The sequence below is a fragment of the Prionailurus bengalensis genome, chromosome B4, assembly GCF_016509475.1.
Source record: "Prionailurus bengalensis isolate Pbe53 chromosome B4, Fcat_Pben_1.1_paternal_pri, whole genome shotgun sequence".
Classification (NCBI taxonomy): Eukaryota; Metazoa; Chordata; class Mammalia; order Carnivora; family Felidae; genus Prionailurus; species Prionailurus bengalensis.
In genome coordinates, this window is record NC_057358.1 from 110,711,855 (window position 1) to 110,732,424 (window position 20,570).

A 20,570-nucleotide genomic window follows, 5' to 3' on the forward strand; every position below is an offset into this window, starting at 1 on the left:
TAAAGCCAGACATTGTTTCAGTTCTTCAGAGCTGGTGCTAATCCACTGAGCTTTGGACTCAGCTTTTAGATTTTCAATTTTCACATCAAGTCTCTCTACTTACTTAACTATTTTTTTCAAAGATCGTATCTTCACAGTATCTTCAATCACCACCCCTAAATAACCGCGTATGTTGCTTTTTCTTCCCTACTGAATACCCTTCGTCCTTATTTCCTGAATTCAAATATCTCAGTTTTTAAATATTTGACATCAACACAAAGGTTATATATAAACTGCATAAAATTCCACAGTATAAATGGTAAGAAGTGCATTATTTTTTTCCGCTCTAAATGAATTTACTACAAATTGTACTATGACAAATTATGAAACAGAGAACTCTAGAAACTAGAGAACCTGCATCTAGGAAAGGAGAATTAAATCCCAAGAGGAAAATTAAGAAACAATTAAGAGAAAACTTCAGAAATCCAAAATATAGAAGTAGATGATATTTTTAAAATAAGCCTTGATTAAAAAACCAAAAGGGAATCACACAGAACACAAAAGGATATATTTTTTAAAAAAGGAATAGCTTGAAATTCTAAACTTAAGTAGAGAAGATTGGAAATCTATTTCTAGTTTTGTTCCCAGGTCTCTTAGCAAAGAAAATAAACTTGAAGGTTGACAACAGTTTTCCCATAAAACAAAACAACAATTTTTATAATGATACCCTGGGATCCTTGCAACCACCTCATGAAATAAGCAGGGTGAGTCTTATTATCCCCTTACTAGAACTTGAAAAAACAGGGGTTAAAAGACAACTGACCCATCCAATAACCTACAGCTTAACTATTTGCAGAGCCATGGCCTGAACCCAAGTCTGATCCCTTCTTATCCTCTATGTGTGTGTCCTCAGAAAGAGCTCAAAAGCAAATCCTCTGAAATTCTTAAGAAATATCTGGTAAAGAGTCAGAGATCTTGGCAAATCCTGTGTGTGCCAAATGATAAAAATTCGACTCAACGTTACCCATATTCCAAATCTAGGATCTATTATCGCCTATCTTAGCCCAGATCTGCAGGAAATGTCCAGGTTGTGTTTCTTTTATGAATCTCTCCACCAGCCTACTTGTAATAAGTTTATTTGAGAGAGAAAGTGGGGGTAAGGGCAGAGAGAGAGAATCCCAGACTGCACTGGCAGCACAGAGCCTCATGCAGGGCTCAAACCCATGACCCATGAGATCATGACCTGAAATGAAATCAAGAGTCAGATGCCCAACTGACTGAGCCACCCAAGACCTCCCAAAATTACTTTCAACACTTACCATGCTGGGGTGTCTCAATAACACTGGCAAATAGGTGTCTACAAACTCATGTTATTTACTGTCAACCAAACAGGGCCTTCTCAGTGATGCAGTCCTTCTTCCAAGGTCTCAATTAAAATTCTTTGTAGATGACTCCCAAATCCCAAATCTTTTACCTCCAGCCCTGACTGTTCTTTGAATTTCCAGTCTAAGACATTTGCCCCCATCAATATTTATTAACAACTCCTTCTCTTATTTCCTTTTAATGGCACCGCCATCTGGTTAGTCTCATAGGCTCCAAATTATCTTTGAGTACTACCTGTGATGTCAAGCCTCACATTCCATCAGTAACTAGAATGTGTTGATTATTTCACTGCATATCTCCAAACAGATCCATGCTTTCCTATTTCCATGGCCCTCACCCCAGTTTATGTCATCATTCTCTCACATCTGTTTGGAAGATTGGCCTCCTTATGTGGACTGCCTGACTCCAGTTCACTGCTTCCATTCATCCGGCCACACCAACATTTCATTACTTTCATAATACTCGGTTTTGACTCACATCTTTTTGAAGCCCTCCCATAGCTCCTTACATTACTCAATAGAGTACACGTCCTGTATTTGTAATTTTTCAAACTGATGCCCACATCCTTGCTTCTCAGCATTTCAGCCCTTCATGTGTGACCTCCCACTGTAGTCCAACTGTACAAATGGACTATTGAACACTTTCTCTGTACTTTTGGCCTCTCTTAGTTTATACCAATTGCAGTGTCTGGATTTCCCCTTCCCTATTGCTATTAAAATGTTACCAGTCATCCAAGATCTAGCTCAGTATAAATGCCACCTCCATCACCTACATGATGAAGCCTTTCTCCTATTGTTAGTGATTTCTTTCTCCTTTCAGATAAAGCAACTGTTTATGGGTGTGCATACTACAGTTCTAAGAGGTCTATCCATACATATCACCATCTATATCTCTGAGTCAAGGACACATCCTGTACAACCATAATCAGTGCCTTTGATCTCTTATTGCATTTTCCTTGTAAGCTCCTTTCATTGTTTTAACTTTGCAAACTTCTAGTTTGCTTTTAAAAATAGGTTATTATGCATATGTCTTACTTCCTTTGGTAAGCTATAAGCAATTTCAGGACACAAGTAGGCTATATTAAGCTTTGCATCCAACAATGTATCTACTAGAGTGTGTTGAAATCACATTTGTGGGAAGAATTAAGAGTGAAATTTTCCTATAATATACTCCTTTCTTTCTTTCTGAAACTGCTACACACAAGCTAATAAATGAAAATTCTTGTGGAATGCCACTTATGAATACTTGGCATCAGCTAGTCAACTAAGTCGATTTTAAACTGTTTATAGAGATTAGTATATTTTCTCTTAGCACCGGTTTCTTTTGTTTCTAGTTCATTACCTTATATTCCATGTTATTTCCTTGTTTTCAAAATATCAAACCTTTCCTCTTTTCATTTTCCAATTACAGGTTATTTCATTTGAAGAACTAATTATTCCATTTTTTGTTCTAGTATTCCAATATGTGTCTTCATTTTTTTTTAGCTGGTGAAACTTCCACTTGAGGGAGAAATCCTTGCAATAAATCTGAGTCATTCCCTGTAATTTCCCCTTCCTTGTTAACCAAGAAAATGACTATAATCCAAATCATATCTAATATTTAAAATTATAACAACAACTGCATATTACATTTCTATCTTGGTACTTTTTACTGCGGCTTTCTTATTTCTCAGCAAATTTCCTCTTACTGCTCTCCCAAACCTTTTCCTTTACCACAATCCTCTCCCCAAATTACAAAGTTCTTCATCAGGCCTTAAACCTCTGTTGGTATAGCGACAAGCAAAAGGCTTTTACTCTACACAGTGGGTACTCAGTAAATGGTAACAAATGATACCTACATATTCACACTTTGGAGTCTGCAGATTCATGATGAAACCTGGCTCTTTTGTCTTCATTTTTCCTATCCTTTCCAGGTCTATTTTTGTTTTTATTTTCATAAATTTTATTCTCATATTATTGCAATTTTCTGAGATTCTCATCTTCTCCATTTGTCCTCCAACAAATATTTATTCATTACTGTATGCACAAAGTAGATGTTATAGAGTTTGGTGGGATTCCAAAATGAAATTCAGAAACAAACCTTGCCCTGTAAGAGCTTATGGTTTAGCAGTGGACACAAAATAACTATAAAAGTAACTGTCAAGTCCTATTAATGTGTTAATATTACATGAGTATTACATGTCATATGACATAGGATTAGAAGGCTATAAATTTGGGAAGTCAGCTTTTTGGAGGTGGTAGTATCTGAGTCTTGGAGAGATTTGCACACCTGATGAGTAAGATATTTATGAAGGAGAATGCCAGTTCATTCCTTATCCATTTCACATTGACTACTCAATAATGTGTGAGGAGTTTATTTCTAAATGATCCAGCGCTTCTTTTTAAACCTAATGTGATTGAATGTATACATGAATAACATTTTACATTTTAAGAAAAATAGTCATTTCTCATGACTATATTTCCCCTTTGGATGCTTTACTTTCCTATTGACCCAAATCAATAAGTTAAATACGCACGCACACACACACACACACACACACACACACACACACACACACACCTACATGATAAAAATAAATCCTACTTCCCCTTCTTAAAGATTTTTAAAAATTTATTTTATTGAGGTACGAACACTTAATGTGAGATCTATCCTCTCACCACATATTTAAGTACACAATGTAGCATTGTTAACTAGGGGCATAATGTTTTATGGCAGGTCTCTACAATTTACTCATCTTGCACATAAAAAACCCTACTTCAGAAGAACTATCTTCCTTACCAGTGGTTAAACTTTCATTCAGGATTTATTCACTCTGTCATTCAAGTATTTGGTTTGAGTCTACAACACATAGGCAACAAGCTGAGTTGCTATGAGGAGATACAGCAGAACAGGCTCAATTCCTATCTCTGAATGTTCCCTGACTAGCAGACATATGCAGAAATTGCTTGACCATGGTTGTTTTCAAATGCCATTTTTTTCCCTCCTAAACAGGTGCTCTGGGTTTTCCCATCATAATCCATTCTCCAAACGTCATAGGGCAAATACCACAATTAAAAACCACATGATTAAAGACCTGTGTGCCAAAACAGGATCCCAGCGATGCAATCCAAAACCAACCAGGACATTTCTTGAGCCTTTAAGACTCAATTAACTATTTAATGTGTGGTTTCTGGATGTCTAGCTTAAGGGAACTGAAATGGCAGACAGGAAAGCAACAGTCAGGCTCATGTTGGGGTTGAAGGGCAGAGGAATTATTTTTCTTAGAAAGCTAGGATTTCAACTTGGAGAGTACTGCTCCAGAAAATAAAAAGTATTGAATGAAAGGTCTATTCATTAACATTATTTGACAGAAAACATGACCTTAGAGAGGAGGTAAGATCGTGAGCAGGGGGGAAATAAAGTGCTATTTATGGTTTGGATATGGTGATCCAGAGCACGATTAAAGGCTGAAATGAAGTCTGTGTAATAGCAGGGTTAAAACGTTAGAGAAATATGCGACATTGTTATTGTATCATCTTATTTGGGACTGTTGGAAAACGTTTTCCAACTATCAGAGTGAGCTCCTGGAGAAGGCAAAAAGCTCTCTGGAGAGAAATCTCAATCTGGGACAGAAATGAAACTGGAAGGACAGTGATCTACAAAGAAAAGGCGAAGCTCACCACAGACCATGTATCTCATAAACCCGGAGAGTGGGTGATCTTCTGACCATGAGGGAGGGCAGGGAAAGAACTGAAGACTCAGGAGGATGAGAGGACATTCATACACCACTGTGATCAATGTGTCAAGATCCGGTGGCCATAACAAAACTAACAGCCTGTTAGCACAAGTAGAAATGAGAAGGGCAGAACTGACGTTGGCTCAGGTGGGTGCCATTCAGGGTGCCCTCCCCCGTGCCCTTCCCCCTCCCCCACACTAATCCAGGGTCTGCCACTCAGCAGCTGTGAAAGTAGATAGGAGAGGAGGTATGAACATCAGGTATCTGTTTCTGGTGTAGGTTTACTGCATCCTGGCTCTGGACAGTCATGGGGCAGGTGGCCCTTTACCTTGACAACTTTCTTCTCCTGATCTACAAGCTATTTTGATCATTTATCCTTTTCCTTAAGATAGCAAGGAAAGATTTGTGGCATGCACTTGTTTACAGCATCTAACAAATGAGTTGCTTTTTTCTATTACGTTATGGTAGTCACGCCTAACTGAAATTAGTCTTATTTTTACTTCCTCTATTAATATTATCTTATTTTAGTCCTAATTTGTTCTATTCCCCTTGGTTAACTTATTTTCTGGCCTCAAAAATAGTAAACACTTGACTGTTAATTTTTTGTATCCCTTCCATACAGGATGAATCCAGTAATCAGAACGACTAATCACTGTTTGCCTTTCAAAATGTAAGAACACACATGACTGCATTGTGCACATCTAATTCATTGTAACAGTTTCAGTTACCACACCAACATCAGTTTAATAGTCAACTTAATAAATTTTGTTTCTAAATTTTGGCATCTAAGATTCTGTAGGGTTCTTGTTTAATCTTTCAGCTTAAATTCTAAAAACTTACCAAGGCACAAAAGTAACAGTGTTGATATAAGCCACAATTACACCTCTTGAAACTCTCTCTCTTTTTCTTGCAGCATACTGAAAAACAACAAGAAAAATGCTTATTTGCTTTTGGACAGAGATTCTGAGGTACACCATGATCTGGGCATTGTAAAAGGTAGGTTTTTTTTTTTCTTCTGTAAATACAGTAACAAAAGATGGCAAAACTGAGTGGAAAGTTTATCTTCATCAGTAATTCTAAAGGGAAGAAGGAAGACCTCAACACAGTCTTCCCCAAGTTGTTTAAAAAAGTTCTCTCTCTCGCATATGCAAATACACATACTAAACATGCCTATCTGTACTTCATAGGTGTATCTGTATATACGAAGGCATGATACGAGAGAAAGTAACATGCCAAACAAAAACTATAAACGGGGGGTAAATCAAGGTACTAGTGCTGGAGCAATATGGGGTAAGGGAAGGCAAATACATGAAGTATGCAAGAGAAAAGTCACTCAACTATCCTGACTAGGAAGCAACCTTATGAACCAGGGTTGCAGGTGGAGTTTAGAAGGGCGAAGGGGAAGATTCTGCCGCAGCTCAGCCAAGACATCATAAAGGGGTGGATGAAGAGGATGATGATTTCCAAAGTGCTAAGAGACAGACAGAGGAATGAGCATGTCCTGGTTGCTAGTGTGGAGATGGAGATTATGCACAAGTGTGCCTCCAGAGCCCCATGACGGGCAGTTTAAGCAAGATTCTGCTGAGTACAGAAATAGAGCTGAGACAGCCACTACTGATACCTTAAGAGGAGTCACAAAGACGACGTGAAAGTATATTCTATAGGGAAGCAGAGATGCAGGACTGAAGCAAGTGTGAGAGGTAGGACGTGTGGATAAAGACTGCAGATATGCATTGGGAGCTACCACTGAGAGCAAACAACTTGTTAAAAGATGTATAAGCACGTGCAGGGCAAGTGAAATGGCAATGTCAAGCCTACTTATGCACATATTTAGCAAAACAAAATACCTTATCTCATTATCCTCTTCGTTAATCTGTATATTTTCAACTGTCCTTGTGAGATTCGGTTGTTTCTTCTGGGAAAAGAACAAGGACATAGATTGTAGAAACATCAACGGACAGTATAATATTCAAGAGGTAAATGGTCTCTACTTTGATCTTTATGTCAATAACTCCAACATCAGGGTTTTGTTTCCCAGCATGTAGCATGTAAAATATTTCTACAATAAAAAGTTATGAAAAATGCACCGTATTAGCGACTTAACATTTTCAGGGTGCTGGAGGTGAAAAAGCAACGAAGAAACAAAGATTTAAATGGTAATCAAATTCAAAAGACATTTCAAAAAGTTGAATCGTAATGATTTAGCACATTTTAAAATCTGAGACAGGTTTCTGTAAGAAGAGAACAAAAGAAGAAAAATCCAAAATAGCAGATAATACAAATGACATTTCTGTTTGGCTTTAAGTGCATCATATGTTTTTCAGTCTATTTCTTCCTTTTTACATTTAGTTCAGGCTATTAAAACCAGTTATCATTTCTTAGGTGTACATTTAAAAAAATTTTTTTTAACATTTCTTTATTCTTGAGAGAGAGAGGGAGGGAGGGAGGGAGGGAGGGGCAGAGAGGCAGAGTGTGAACAGGGGAGGAGCAGAAAGACAGAGAGAGGGACACAGAATCCTAAGCAGGCTCCAGGCTCTGAGCTGTCAGTACAGAGTCCGACGCGGGGCTCGAACTCAAGGGCCATGAGATCACGACCTGAGCCAAAGTCGGACGTTTTACCAACTGAGCCACACAGGAGCCCTTTAGATGTACATTTTCAGATAGAGGGGTTTTCTCCAAAGCATGATAAGGAATGAGGGCAAAGCCTTAAGATTTAGATTTTACTGAGACTAAATTAAGGTAGGATCTTTTCTCAGAAAAAGGGTGGCTTGTTAATCATTTATGTAAATGTAGTATGAGCAAATAAACATCTGAAGTTCAGGAAGTTTTGATCAAGAAATAAAAAGAGTAGCAACCCTTACCTTCCAGTAGAAGGCTCCAAAAGCAAATCCGATTACAAGAGAAAAGCACGCTGGTAATGCCATGACTGCCCATTGTATGCTGGAGTCTTCTATGGGATTTGTGGCCTTCCCTGTAAGGAAAACAGTACAGTGGTGAACACGGCATATCCATGCTAGAGGTTTGCTCTCATGCTGTGTGTGGTTGGCCCCACCTGTTGCCATAATGTACTCTTGACCTATCTCTGTTTGGAATATTTGGAAAACTGGTTTTTCTGCTGAGCGTTGTTTTGGGACAGCAATATAAGTCCGTGTCGTCTCCAAAATAGGTAGGAGGAAAAAGAAAAGAAAACCCACAGAAGGTTATCTGACTTGGTTAATGTTGACACATATGGACCACAGACGACATTTTCCTAAAAATTATTTATACTATCAAGGAAATCTAAAACCTTTTCACTTTTTCACTCGTGACATCTTGCCAAGAAATTTTAGAGGACGTGTTGCATTCTGGATCAAGGTCGGTATGCATTATGCTGTTTGGCCTGCTGCATATATTAAGTCATTAAATATACTTTGTGGTTAGGGTCCTTTTAGGTACCTCACCCTCAGAGTCATGGCATTGCCTCACCACATCTCCGGTATCCATTTACTGCACGCCAGAGAATGCCCAACACGGTGCTAAGGACTAAAGGTTTAATTTTTCAGACTTACATTGGAAAGCCCCAGAGCACCAAACACTAAGAATGGTTGAAAGAACCAGTGTCCTCTCATTGCTTACTCTAAATAAAGTAACACCGCGAGAGAGAAAACGTGTGAGATTAAATTGGTCCTCCTCGGCTTTGATCCTGCTTGGCAGAATGATCGATGAATTAAACAAAACACATCTCCCACAAGGGTCTCTTCTCCTGTATCTCCTTACAAGGAACAGCTTAGCTGTTAGAACACATGGACACACATGCCAACTGGTAAGAGTCAAACCTGAAAAGGTTTTATACATTTTCAGCAATCATAAGAACAAAATGTAAACTAATCCAAGGTAAAGTGACCATTTGGGGCTATAATATTGCACAAGATCTGGGTTACTGTGTCAGCCTACGGTCACCTATTTAACATATTAAGTACCTAAAGTATATAATGGAAAAGAACCAAACCACTGTTACGTGTATAAACATTTATAAGGAGAAAATGAACTTACAGATTTAACCTGAGAGGCAAGAAACAAACGCTATCTACTGCAGGGAGAACAGGAATTGCCCATTTCGCCACCATTTGTAAACTGGGAGCAGGAAGTTCAATTCTAGGATTCCTGTTTCCCAAAGGCTCTAATAGGAAGTTTGTGTGTGTGTGTGTGTGTGTGTGTGTGTGTGTGTTAAGGGGAGGGTTAGTGAGTCATGGGTACCCCTTACACATAAGGAACAGGGAGACTATCTGGATAGGGAAGTGGGGTCATCTATCCTGAATCACTTCCTTAAGACTCAACTACTGTATCTTCTGGCCCACCCCCCATCCTACAGCCCCATGGGAAAGAAGTTTCAGGAGTTTTAAAGTGGAGTTCAACATGGATTCTTTCAGCAAAGTAAGCCAGAGTTACAAAATGCGATTTGGTAGAATTGAAGTAGTACTACTGTCATTATGATAATATAGCTATTTTAAGGGTTATAGAAGATTATGTGTGCTAGTCTGGGATTTGACTACCATTTATAAAAGAGTTTTCTCTCAGAAAATGGATTCAGAGTTATAAGCAATTTTTGCCATTTTAGGCATTTTAATAGCACTGTCTGTAAATAACTTGGCTATTTGTGGTTACATTCCAGTAACAAGTTTGATTTCTCCCAGGGGGCCACTCTGCTATGGCCCACAGTGTCTATTGGGACTGCTGTGTAGTTATGACAGATTTGACCAGGTGACGTCCTGGAGGGATCCCCTAATGAAGGTATCCAGAGAGAACAGAGGAAGCTTCTGATGTTTTTGTCCCCCGCCTCCAATGGAAAACTAATGAGCCAGGATGGTGCTATGGAAAATTCCATTACATATGTTTGGATAGCCAGATGCCCTGGAATCAAGGCAGTCAAACACCCTGTTTTTCCCCTTCTTTCAAAAAGCCAAATCTTGAATTGAGCCATTCAGACCACAGGAAGGACCAGGCCCACTACAGCAACAAGCAGAAGCAGGCTACTAGAGAAAGAGGCATTCTGGGATTCCCCACTCACAATCTTTCTCAGGTAGGACGGCCCCTAAAGAAGGTGTTCCAAACAAAGCCATGCTGGAGGAGAGATCTAATTAAAGAGAACTCACCTCATGCTTCCAGAGTATTGTGACTTTTTAACCATTTTAACAGTCCTTCCCCTCCCTCTCCTGGACTTTGGCCCCAAAGTCTTAGCATCTAAGACATAGAAGCAATCCACTTGCCAGAGGGAGGGGCCTGGTAAAGACCAGGAGGAGAAAGGGACCAGGAGAACTGAGAGCTTCACCTCCTTAAGGGGTCAATGTTACCTTGCTTTTGTTATTTCTCATTAATGCAAAGAGCTTAATAGCCAGCCTTTGGTTCTCTCCACTGATACTGCCATCCCTCTTGCAGAGAAAGAAAAAGGATGTTGTAAGAAAAGGCTTGTTCACACCTTCATAGCTTGGCTCCCAAGAATTTCTATTGCTGCTATCTATGTGGGATCAATGAGATTTGAACTGTCTGCCTCAAGGCCCATATGGTGGGTGTCTGGGGTCAAAGCCCAAGCTAGTAACAAGGCTTTGCTTTTAGTAAAGATTGTCCCAGAAAACTTGTGAGGTAAGGGGGCTCATCTGGACAGGATTTGAGTAATCCCAAATCCCTGGGTTGTTGTTATAATGGTTCTCTCGTTATTATGAAAAGGGTCCATTGTCCAAAATTTATGGGAACTGATTTGTTTGGTTTGACTTATAATACACAACATCTGTTCAAACATTGGACACAAAAAACTGCGCTACAATTTTGCTGAACTACTATTTCGAATGATTCTGCTTATGGGCATCACCATGTCTGTGAACATGGATCTCTTGGTGCTTAGAAAACCTGTAGCTCAGTGTCCCTCCATGATTCAGATTCAAAGCTCACTGTAGGCTTGCCACATTTACTGACCCACAGGCTTGGTGTACCTGACAATTCTAACAATTAATGATGAACACATACATAAGGCATTATGAGAAATAAGCCCACTGGCCCAATCAAAGGAGGGACACAGAGACTCGGAGCACAGCGAAGTGAGGCTTTAATCAACGTTCTTGCAAGATTGGGTGTCTGAGGGACAGGCACGCTCAGGGAAGTTGCGGCAAACCATTTTTTTCCTAGCATGCAAGTCCTTCCTCTGGTTCCTCATTGGCTGAGTAATAGAGGTTACCGCCTGGGACACAGACAATGCCTATGGCCCATGTCAAGCAGAAAGCAGTCTGACTGGAACAAATGTACATTCCCTGAGGTGACACAGAGACTTTCAGTCCCTCCTCCCTTTGCTCTTGGGCACATGCTCATTGCAAAGCCTGAAAAACAGAGAGGGTAAGAAGAACCAGGAAGTGAAATGTCTAAGGGTTTGGATCTCCATTGTGTGTGTGTGGGGGTTCGTACTTATTTCCAATAGGTTGTAAACCTGTTAACTAGATAGCACAGCTTTTTAAAAAAAATTTTTTTTAATGTTTATTTATTTTTGAGAGAGACAGAGACAGAATGAGAGTGGGTTAGGGAGAGAGAGAGAGAGGGAGACACAGAATCTGAAGCAGGCTCCAGGCTCTGAGCTGTCAGCATAGAGCCTGATGCGAGGCTCGAGCTCATGAGCTGTGAGATCAAGACTTGAGCCACCTAGGCACCCCATACATAGATAGCACAGCTTTTATTTGGTACTTCTGAAAATACTGCCCTTACTTCTCACAGGCAAGGCTCCAAGTTCATGTGTCTTAACACATTTAAAACTCACAAAAACCTTCTGAAGGAGGTATTATTATCCTTCATTTGACTGGCAAGTCTAGAGAAATTAAGTAACTCACCCAAGGTCACACAGTTATCCAAGGGCTAATGCTGGGATATAAGCCCAGGAGGTCTGACTCAAAGACTCTCTTTTTAGAAGATGTATAAGGTAATGTCAAAGTAAGAATTTCTTCCAATATTCTTCTTAAATACTGTCTGCAAGGATCTTAAACATCCTTTTAGCTTGGTATATAAAGTTAATTACTTTTACTGTGAAAACCCAATTCCTTTTGGGTAACTTGAACACTTTTATAAGGGAGAATCATGGGATAATACAAGATATGAGAGGACACTCATATCTCAGGACTCCTTCATAGACTTTGGTCTTCCGGCTAGCATGGCCACTTTTTGATTCTTATCCGGAAAACTGGTGTGATCACTTCAAATTTCTCTGGCCATATTCCCCCCAGAAGTCTTACCTCCTTTATGCTACAACTAAAAATGTTTACATACTTCTATTATGATACATATTGTAATCCATACATGGTATATGTGATAAAATACTATGAGTATTTTATTTATGTATGTGTCTTTTAGAAAGATGTAAGCTCTACAAGAGCTTGTCTTTGTGCATGGCTATCTAAGTGCTATATTGATGAGTGGCATCTGACAGCAGCAAATTATGCAAGATCCATATTTTTAACAAAAAGAAAAAACAAGAAAAAGCAAAACAAAGAAAAAAGAACACTGACCATTCATTTTGTAATTTAAAAAATACCTTCAGACTCAGAGGCACAGGACTGAATAGGTGTTTTATATTCAGTTGTTTTTTGAGGTAAGTAGAAAAGACTTTTGTTTCCAACCATGATAATAGCAGATTAGCCCTCCCAACCTAAATAGTTATTATCATAGACAGATTATAGGCGGCAGTTACTTTCATACATTAGCCAACAGATAGCACAAGAATGTATTCCCTAAGAGAGTAAAAACACACATGGTGAGTCCCACGATTGTCTTCATTTTCTAGCTAGGAGGTATGGAAGATAGAGCCCAAGGAAAGTTCAACGGTCTCACTTGAGATAGGGTATCAGAGACTGAAGTTCAGGGATGCAGTGGCCACAGTTTGTGGGGCAGGTTTATTTGTGGGAAAGGAGCAGGGCTGAAAAGAAATCTCTGGAGGAATCTCCTTAAGTCACCAGTTAAGAAATAAGCTGTACATGGACAGAAAGAGACTTCACAAAACCTGGCAATAAACAACACCTGGGAAGCTATGACCTTGGCATTCAGAGACAAAGGAGCTCTGACAAGCAAGAATGGAGAGATTTTCTAAGCACTCAATATCTCAGAAATTTCACGCCTTAGAAATAAGGCTACTCTCCCTCTTTTCTCCATGAAAGCTTAAAAACAAGACTGACAAGGAAAATAGTCTGCCAGTAACTGAACTGCCTACCTGAACAAAACTCAAAAGTCTCTGAAGGAATGAAACAAAATCTGCTTTCTCAAAAACACAGTATCCATAATATCCAGCATATATTCAAAAAATTACTAGTTATTTAAAGGGAAATGTGACCCATAATCAGGAGAAAAAAGCAGTCAATATACAATAACCCTGAGATGACCTACATGGTGAGATTAGGAGACAAGAACTTTTAGAGCTTTATTAACTACAGTTGGCACTTGAACAATGTGGGAGTAGGGGCACGACCCCGTTGCACAGTTGAAATCTATATATAGCTTTTGACTCCCCCAAAACTTCACTACTAATAGCCTGCTAACTGGAAGCTTACCAATAACAAACAATCAATTAACATATATTTTGTATATCTATCCTGTATTCTCACAATAAAGTAATCCAGAGAAAAAATATTAAGAAAATCATGAGAAAATACATTTATAGTTCTGTAAAAAATCCATGTATAAGTGGACCCATGTGGTTCAACCCCATCTTGTTCCATGGTTCCAGGGGCCAAAAAAGAAAATACTATCATAATGAATATGCAGAATGCAAATCTCATCAGGAAAATAAGAATCAAATGGAAATTCTAGAATGCAAAATACAGACTTAGAAATGAAAAAAATGCACTAGATCCAAACCCAAAGAATGTATAGCACCAAGAGTGAACCCTATGTAAAATATGCATTATGATGTGTCCATGTAAGTTCATCAGTTGTAACAAAGGTACCTCTGGGGGGGGGAGGGGGATGCTGATAATAGGAGAGGCTGCACACGTGTGGGGGCAGGGAGGGTATGGGAAATCTCTGTACCTTCTCCTCAATTTTGTATGAATCATAAACTGCTATAAAAAATTAAAAATAGCAAAAAATAAAAATGTACTGGATGAAAAGTTTAGCAGCTTACAAATGGCAGAAGAGTCAGGGAACTTGAAAACAGGTAAGTAGAAATTATACATTTTGATGAATAGAGAAAAGAGATCGGGGCAAGGGAAAACAATGAACAAAACCTCTAACATCTGAGATAATATTAAACTACCTAATATATGTGTTATTGGCATGTGTGTGATTAAATATACTATGTAGCATAAAAGATATTTCTCCTATTTTTTTCTTGGTGCTACAATATTAACTAAGTAGAACATTTCAAGTTAAGATATATATTGTAACTCCTAAAACAACCACAAAATAATAAACTTTAAATTTTATTGAAAACAAAATAATAAAAAAAATTAACCCAAAATCAACCTGGAAAGGAGAAATAAAGAAATGAGGCAAATAGGAAACAAAATGGTAGACCCAAATCCAACCATATGTTGATATGATGATGATGATAATAATAATAATAATAATAATAACTGTATTAAATATAAATGGATTAAACACTCCAATTAAAAGTCAAAGACTTGCTAAAATAGCAAGGCCCAACTATATACTGTCTACCAGAGATGTACTTTAAAAATAAAGACAATAGATTGGAAAGAAAAAAATATACCATGAAAAAAGTAAGGATAAGAAAAACTGGCTCTACTAATGAGATAAAATACACTTCAAGACAGAATACTAGCAGAGGTAATGAGGAATATTTCAGTAACAATATAAAGGTCTGTTAATCAGGAAACCCATAATAATAATCAATATATAACCACCTAATAATACAGCTTCAAAATATATGAAGTCAAAAACTCATAACCAAAAGGACAAATGGCCAAATCCACAATCTTAAGATTTTAAATACCCCTCAGTAATTGATAAAAAATTAGACAAAAAAATGTAATAAAGATATTGAAGATGTGAACACTATAACCATTTTGATCAAATTTGAGAATCCTACACTCCATATTTGAGTGATACACATAAAATAAGTCTCAATAAATTTTGAAAGATTACAGTGTATGTTTTCTGACAACAGAATTTAGAAACCAGTAAGGTACCCAGAAGAACCACATATGTTTAGACATCAAGCAACCCATTTTAATATTACCCATTAATCAAAGAATAAATCACATGGATAATTAAAAAATATTTTTGAGGAAATGATGGAAACACAATATATCAAAGTGTATGGGATGCAACTAAAATTGTCTACAAGAAAACTTATACCTTTAAGTGCTTATATTAGAAAATTAGAATGGTTTAAAAATCAATGATTAAATTTTTCTACTTGAAGAAAACTAGAAGTTAGCTGAACAAACTCAACCCCAAGTAAAAGGAAATAAGAAATATTAGAAATCAATGAAATAGGGGCGCCTGGGTGGCTCAGTCGGTGGAGCATCTGACTTCGGCACAGGTCATGTTCTCATGGTTCATGGGTTCGAGCCCCGCATCAGGCTCTGTGCTGACAGCTCAGCCTGGAGCTTGCTTCGGATTCTGTGTCTCCCTCTCTCTCTGTCCCTCCCCCACTCGTGCTCTCTCTCTCAAAAATAAACATTAAAAAAATAATAAAAAATGACATAATATAAACTAAGAAGCTAAAAGTTGCATCTTTGAAAAGATTAATAAAATTGGTAGTAGAGATCTTAACCCATGTAGTCCATTCTTAAAACTTTTCAGATCTGACGTGTTATGTAATTCAAAATTTCAGATTTTACAAAGTTCTGTCTTACAAATATTGTATATAATATCCTCATTGAGGTCTGGGTAGCACACTGTAATCAAACACAGTATTTCTGTAGTGAAATCAAGAAATATTCACTTTTGGAAGGAAAAATACTATATATAAATAGCCTTATCACGGGTCAGGTCCAGTTTTGGTGGCCAAAATTCCTAAACAAACGGATTTTAGAAGTTTTTAAAAATTTTCTGAATTGCAGATTTGTTATGGTGGATTGGTACTAAATTGATTACTCTTATTTACAGGTAGTTCTTCTATGTCCCTGATCATATGACAGTGCCCCATTACAAAGTTTTGAGGGATGATTTTCTTAGCTAAGATCACAGGATGAAGTTCTTCCTCCTACAGCTTCCATGAAACTAGAGGATCAGAATATTTAGTAAAACCCAATGATCTTTATAATGACCTTGACTGTATTTGAAAAGAGGACATTAGACTTGCACAAAATTGGGTTCTTGGTTAAAAGGAAAGAAATTTCAGGCAAAGCAGCATATTCTCCTCTAAAATAATTTTATAGTAAAATAAAATCATCAAATGTACACACAATAGTAAATACTGTGAATAGTAAATATAAACAAAACTGAAAATATCCTTGGAATTCTATATAACCAACATTTGTACTTTCAATTTTTAAATTCCATTTTTGTCGGGCAAATTTCACATAAAAATATAAGTTGACAATGAATAAAGCTTAAAAGTATCTAAAATTAATTACATGCCTTATGTAAAATAATTTTAGAAGATTTTGACCCAATTCTCTAAAAGTTATTTCCAGTTATAGGGAAACCCACTTATACAAGCCTAATATTTAATTCTGAGGAAGACCATAACAGGAAGAACAGTAACAGAACAGTATTAATAGTAGTAATTGCAGAAATTTCCTTTAAAGCCCATGCAATACTCCTATAGATGCTAACTGGAGTCATGCATGCATTAAATCAGATATATGTACTTACTATTACTGCTACTGCTGTCATTCCTAAGGGAGCTGGCTGCAACAGGGGGTAACATAAATGGTTTTGTGACACTGACCCTGGAATCTAAATAGAAAGCAATAATGTGTCAGTGTTGCATGGCGATTTAATGAATTACAGAGTCCGCAAAAGCCTGAAGTGCAATACCAGAATATTTTCTAGGTCTGCTTCCCAAATCTTGATTATTAAGATCCTATTTATTTCATACTGAGTCCTGTTCTATTTTTATTAAATGCACCACAATCACATCATAGAACAAGGATTCATTGCTTGCATAGGTTAATAAGTATGAGTAACACAAATTGTTGGTAATTGGTCTTCAAAACAAAACAAAACAAAACAGAAAAAGCAATGAAATTAGATTTTGTAATACTGGGACCCAGTGGGAAAAAAGGTTCTTAATACAGAGTAACTACTGAAGATCAGAATTCATGACCCAGAGGCAGACCTTAAGGAAAAGATTTGAAAAGGGTACATTAAGAAGAGTGGAGGTGAAGAATAATATACTTGCACAATGCTAGCAAAGACCAGATAAAAAATATGAGTGACTAATTCCTATATTGTTTACTCACACACAATTCTTATATTTGAAAATGAGGAGTGTTGCTGTGGCTTGAAAACCAACAAATTAACTGATCATTTCTTTCATGCCATTGATATAGGTCTTTGTATTACACATATACACATACGTCTTTCTCTAGCTACACATATATTTGAGTCAGAAGTAGATTCTTACCTAAACATTCAAGATTCAAGCTTGCTTTTGACATTTAAATTAGAAATGCTTACATGTCTTACCTTTTTCAGGACTTAATGTTGAAGAAACCACACATTCACTAGTTTTAGATGCCACCATCTCCAAGTCCTTGAAGGCATCAATGGATCTATTAAAAATTCTAAAGAATTCTTCAGGAGTAAAAAGCCTGGGTTCTGGGCTCTTAGATGATTTTTTTACATTCTAGAAGAATAAAAAAAAGGATTGTATTTTTCAGATAATTTACAGATTTAACTGATGTCAAGGTAATAGATTATAAATATGTCCTCCAAAGACTCAAGTAAAATTGATACTTTTAGACAACTGCTTTAACACACATAATTCAATTGGTACTGCAAGGTAGTGATCCCATCCAGTTAGGTCTGGGGCTCAACTCCAGATAAAAGGAATGGGGTGCTGGTGGGGATGAGTAAGGTGACTAGAAATGCTTTAAAATAATTATTCCTCAAAAAAAAAATACCCTTACATAACACATTCTACAAATAGCCCAAAATTAACAATTCTGATGATACTATTGCCAAGAATATGGAACAAAGGGGACCCATATACTGGTGGAATGATGTAAACTGGCACATTGGATATCCTCTGGTAAAGTAGGACATGTGTCCATTTTGTAACCCAGAAATTCTACTTCTAGGTGAATACTCTAGTGAAGTTCTTGCACATATGCACCAGGAGACATATAAGAAAGTTCTTAGCAACAGTATTCTATAACCCTTACATCAAACAGAAGAGTGGTTTAATAAATATTGGTATATTGAATCAACTCTATAAGCAGGAAAAAAAACTGAGTTTCAGCTGTATGCATCAAAGTGAATATAAGTTATAAACAATGCTAAGTGAAAGAACCAAGTTATGAAAGAATAAAGAGTATGATTAATTTCTAGAAGTTCCCCAAGAAAGTAAACCAACACTATAGTTTAGGAATTTGTAAATGCATGATTACCTATAAAGAAAAGCAGGTAATAACAACACCTATGTAGCACTTGCTATATACCACTCTAAGTGCTTTATATAGATTAACTCAATCGTCAAAAAAATTGAGAAATACCAGCTGGGTTCTTGCCAAAGTGCCATGATTAGTAAGTGTACATTCTCCAGTGTTTGGGGTACTCTTCTCGACATCACCATTTACCTAGCACCTAACTCCATCTTTCAAGCTCCAATGGGAGCTTATTTCCTCCGTGACACTGTTCCTGATATGCCCTACTTTTGGGGTCCTTGACCTTGTATCATTGCCCTCAGAACACTATTTGTACTAACAATATGAAAAGACATGTTAACTCTAAGAGGCTATAGATTTTAAGACACACTATTCAGAAATTAGAAAGTAAAGCACAGAAGTGATGAAATACAGTGAGGAGGCTATTAGTATGGTAAGAACTCTGAGTTTGAAACACAAATGGGACTGACATTGGGTCTTGAAGAGTGACTGGAAGATGGATGAGAAGGTAGTATTTGAGTTTTACAGTACAGAACCATGTTTAAAACCTTAGATTTAAGCATCTAGAAGGCCTGTAGGATAAACCCTGAACTGTAAACTCTATGCCAAAGCAGGCCTCCCAAGACCTATCTTATTATAGATGAGGAGTTATAAAATAAGAATAAGAAATATTTATTAGGATTTATTTTGCCAGACATGGTACTAAGGCATTAATCAGAAATCATCCAATGTCAATTCCGTGAGATGCATCCTGTCATTGTCCTCATTTTAGGCATAAAGAAAGTGAGCACAGAGAGGTTAAGTTCACAAAGCTAATTAGTGACAGAGTCAGGATTTGAACCCTAACACCTCATTTTTAATCTCTGTACTCTGCCTCTTCAATATACTTAGATCTGAAAACACTGCCATGACCACATTCTGAGGCTGGTGACAACGAATCATCAGATGCCCTGGACTGGAGATGTGAAAATGCACTTCATTGTTGTGACAGGATTACTATGGATAAAAGGTTAAGTAAGAGTGTTCATTATAGGTAATTTTCCATTTAAAGATAAATGAACATTTGTAACCTAATAGGTAGGTTAGAAGGACTTCACTCCCTTCTGAAATAAAGGTGGTTTTTTTTCTTACGTTGAGGTGTGAATAAATTTTATTTTTATGTTAAGTAACAACATTTAAGCCTTAATGTAGATTTCAGCATTGCAGGGTAGCTACAAACACCTAGTCACTGTGCTCATCTGAAAATAATTTTTAATTAGAAGTCTTTAAATTAAAAACTTCACAAATAGAGACAACCCCACTCTTGCCACTGCCAAAGGGCATAGGTTTTGGAGAAAAGTAGTAAAAAAGGAATCCCAGGGAATACAAAGTTACCTCAGATGAGTGTCCTTCCACGCACTCCACAAGGTCATCCACTATTTTCACAAGTTTGTCTATGATAGAATAATTACTCAAGCCTTCAGAAATATTCGAAAACTTGTCCAGAAGATCAGTCAAACTGACTGACAACTGTTCCACCATCACGCTTATCCAACAATGACTAGGCTGAAAGAAATTGAAAGAAAGGAAGATAAAATCGCTATGGTCAGTCACCCCTCAAAGACATCAATGTTTTAGTCACTGCTGGATAAAGAATTTCCTTATATCAGAACAGGTCAGATGTTTTGTTTACCTCAGATTTAACATCGGTTTCAAAATTTGCAAATTAATAAAGATCAGAGCCAATATTGATGATGAACAATATTGCTCTCGTATGGAAGTAAACTAAGACAGAGCCAAGTCTTACCCTTGACAAGGTTTACTCACTGTTCTTAGAAAAGCTTTAGCACAGAGGGAGTTAAAAAAAAAAAATTGTAGGAGAGAGCCCTAGCCTTCAAGGAACTTGCAGTCTTTTGGTGAACTGAAATAATAAGCAATGGGTTAAAAATAGCCTGTTTTTCCAAACTGCTTGATAGATTTCAAGGTTT

General features: G+C 37.3%; 1 protein-coding gene across 7 annotated transcripts in view; it reads right to left on the minus strand.

Annotated features, from left to right (window-relative positions):
• Positions 1-20,570, minus strand: part of KITLG (KIT ligand) — an 86,909-nt gene that overhangs the window by 5,998 nt on the left and 60,341 nt on the right. For 4 of the 7 annotated variants that reach the window (XM_043561982.1, XM_043561980.1, XM_043561979.1 and 1 more), the window contains exons 4-9: positions 19,978-20,148; positions 17,684-17,843; positions 16,868-16,951; positions 7,939-8,048; positions 6,925-6,992; positions 5,918-5,994 (exon numbers count right to left, since the gene is read on the minus strand). In XM_043561982.1, the coding sequence (XP_043417917.1) occupies positions 5,955-5,994; positions 6,925-6,992; positions 7,939-8,048; positions 16,868-16,951; positions 17,684-17,843; positions 19,978-20,148 (633 nt within the window). In that variant the 3' untranslated portion in view covers positions 5,918-5,954. The remainder of the gene's footprint in view (positions 1-5,917; positions 5,995-6,924; positions 6,993-7,938; positions 8,049-16,867; positions 16,952-17,683; positions 17,844-19,977; positions 20,149-20,570) is intronic. The other 3 variants (XM_043561984.1, XM_043561985.1, XM_043561983.1) reach the window with 1 other exon arrangement.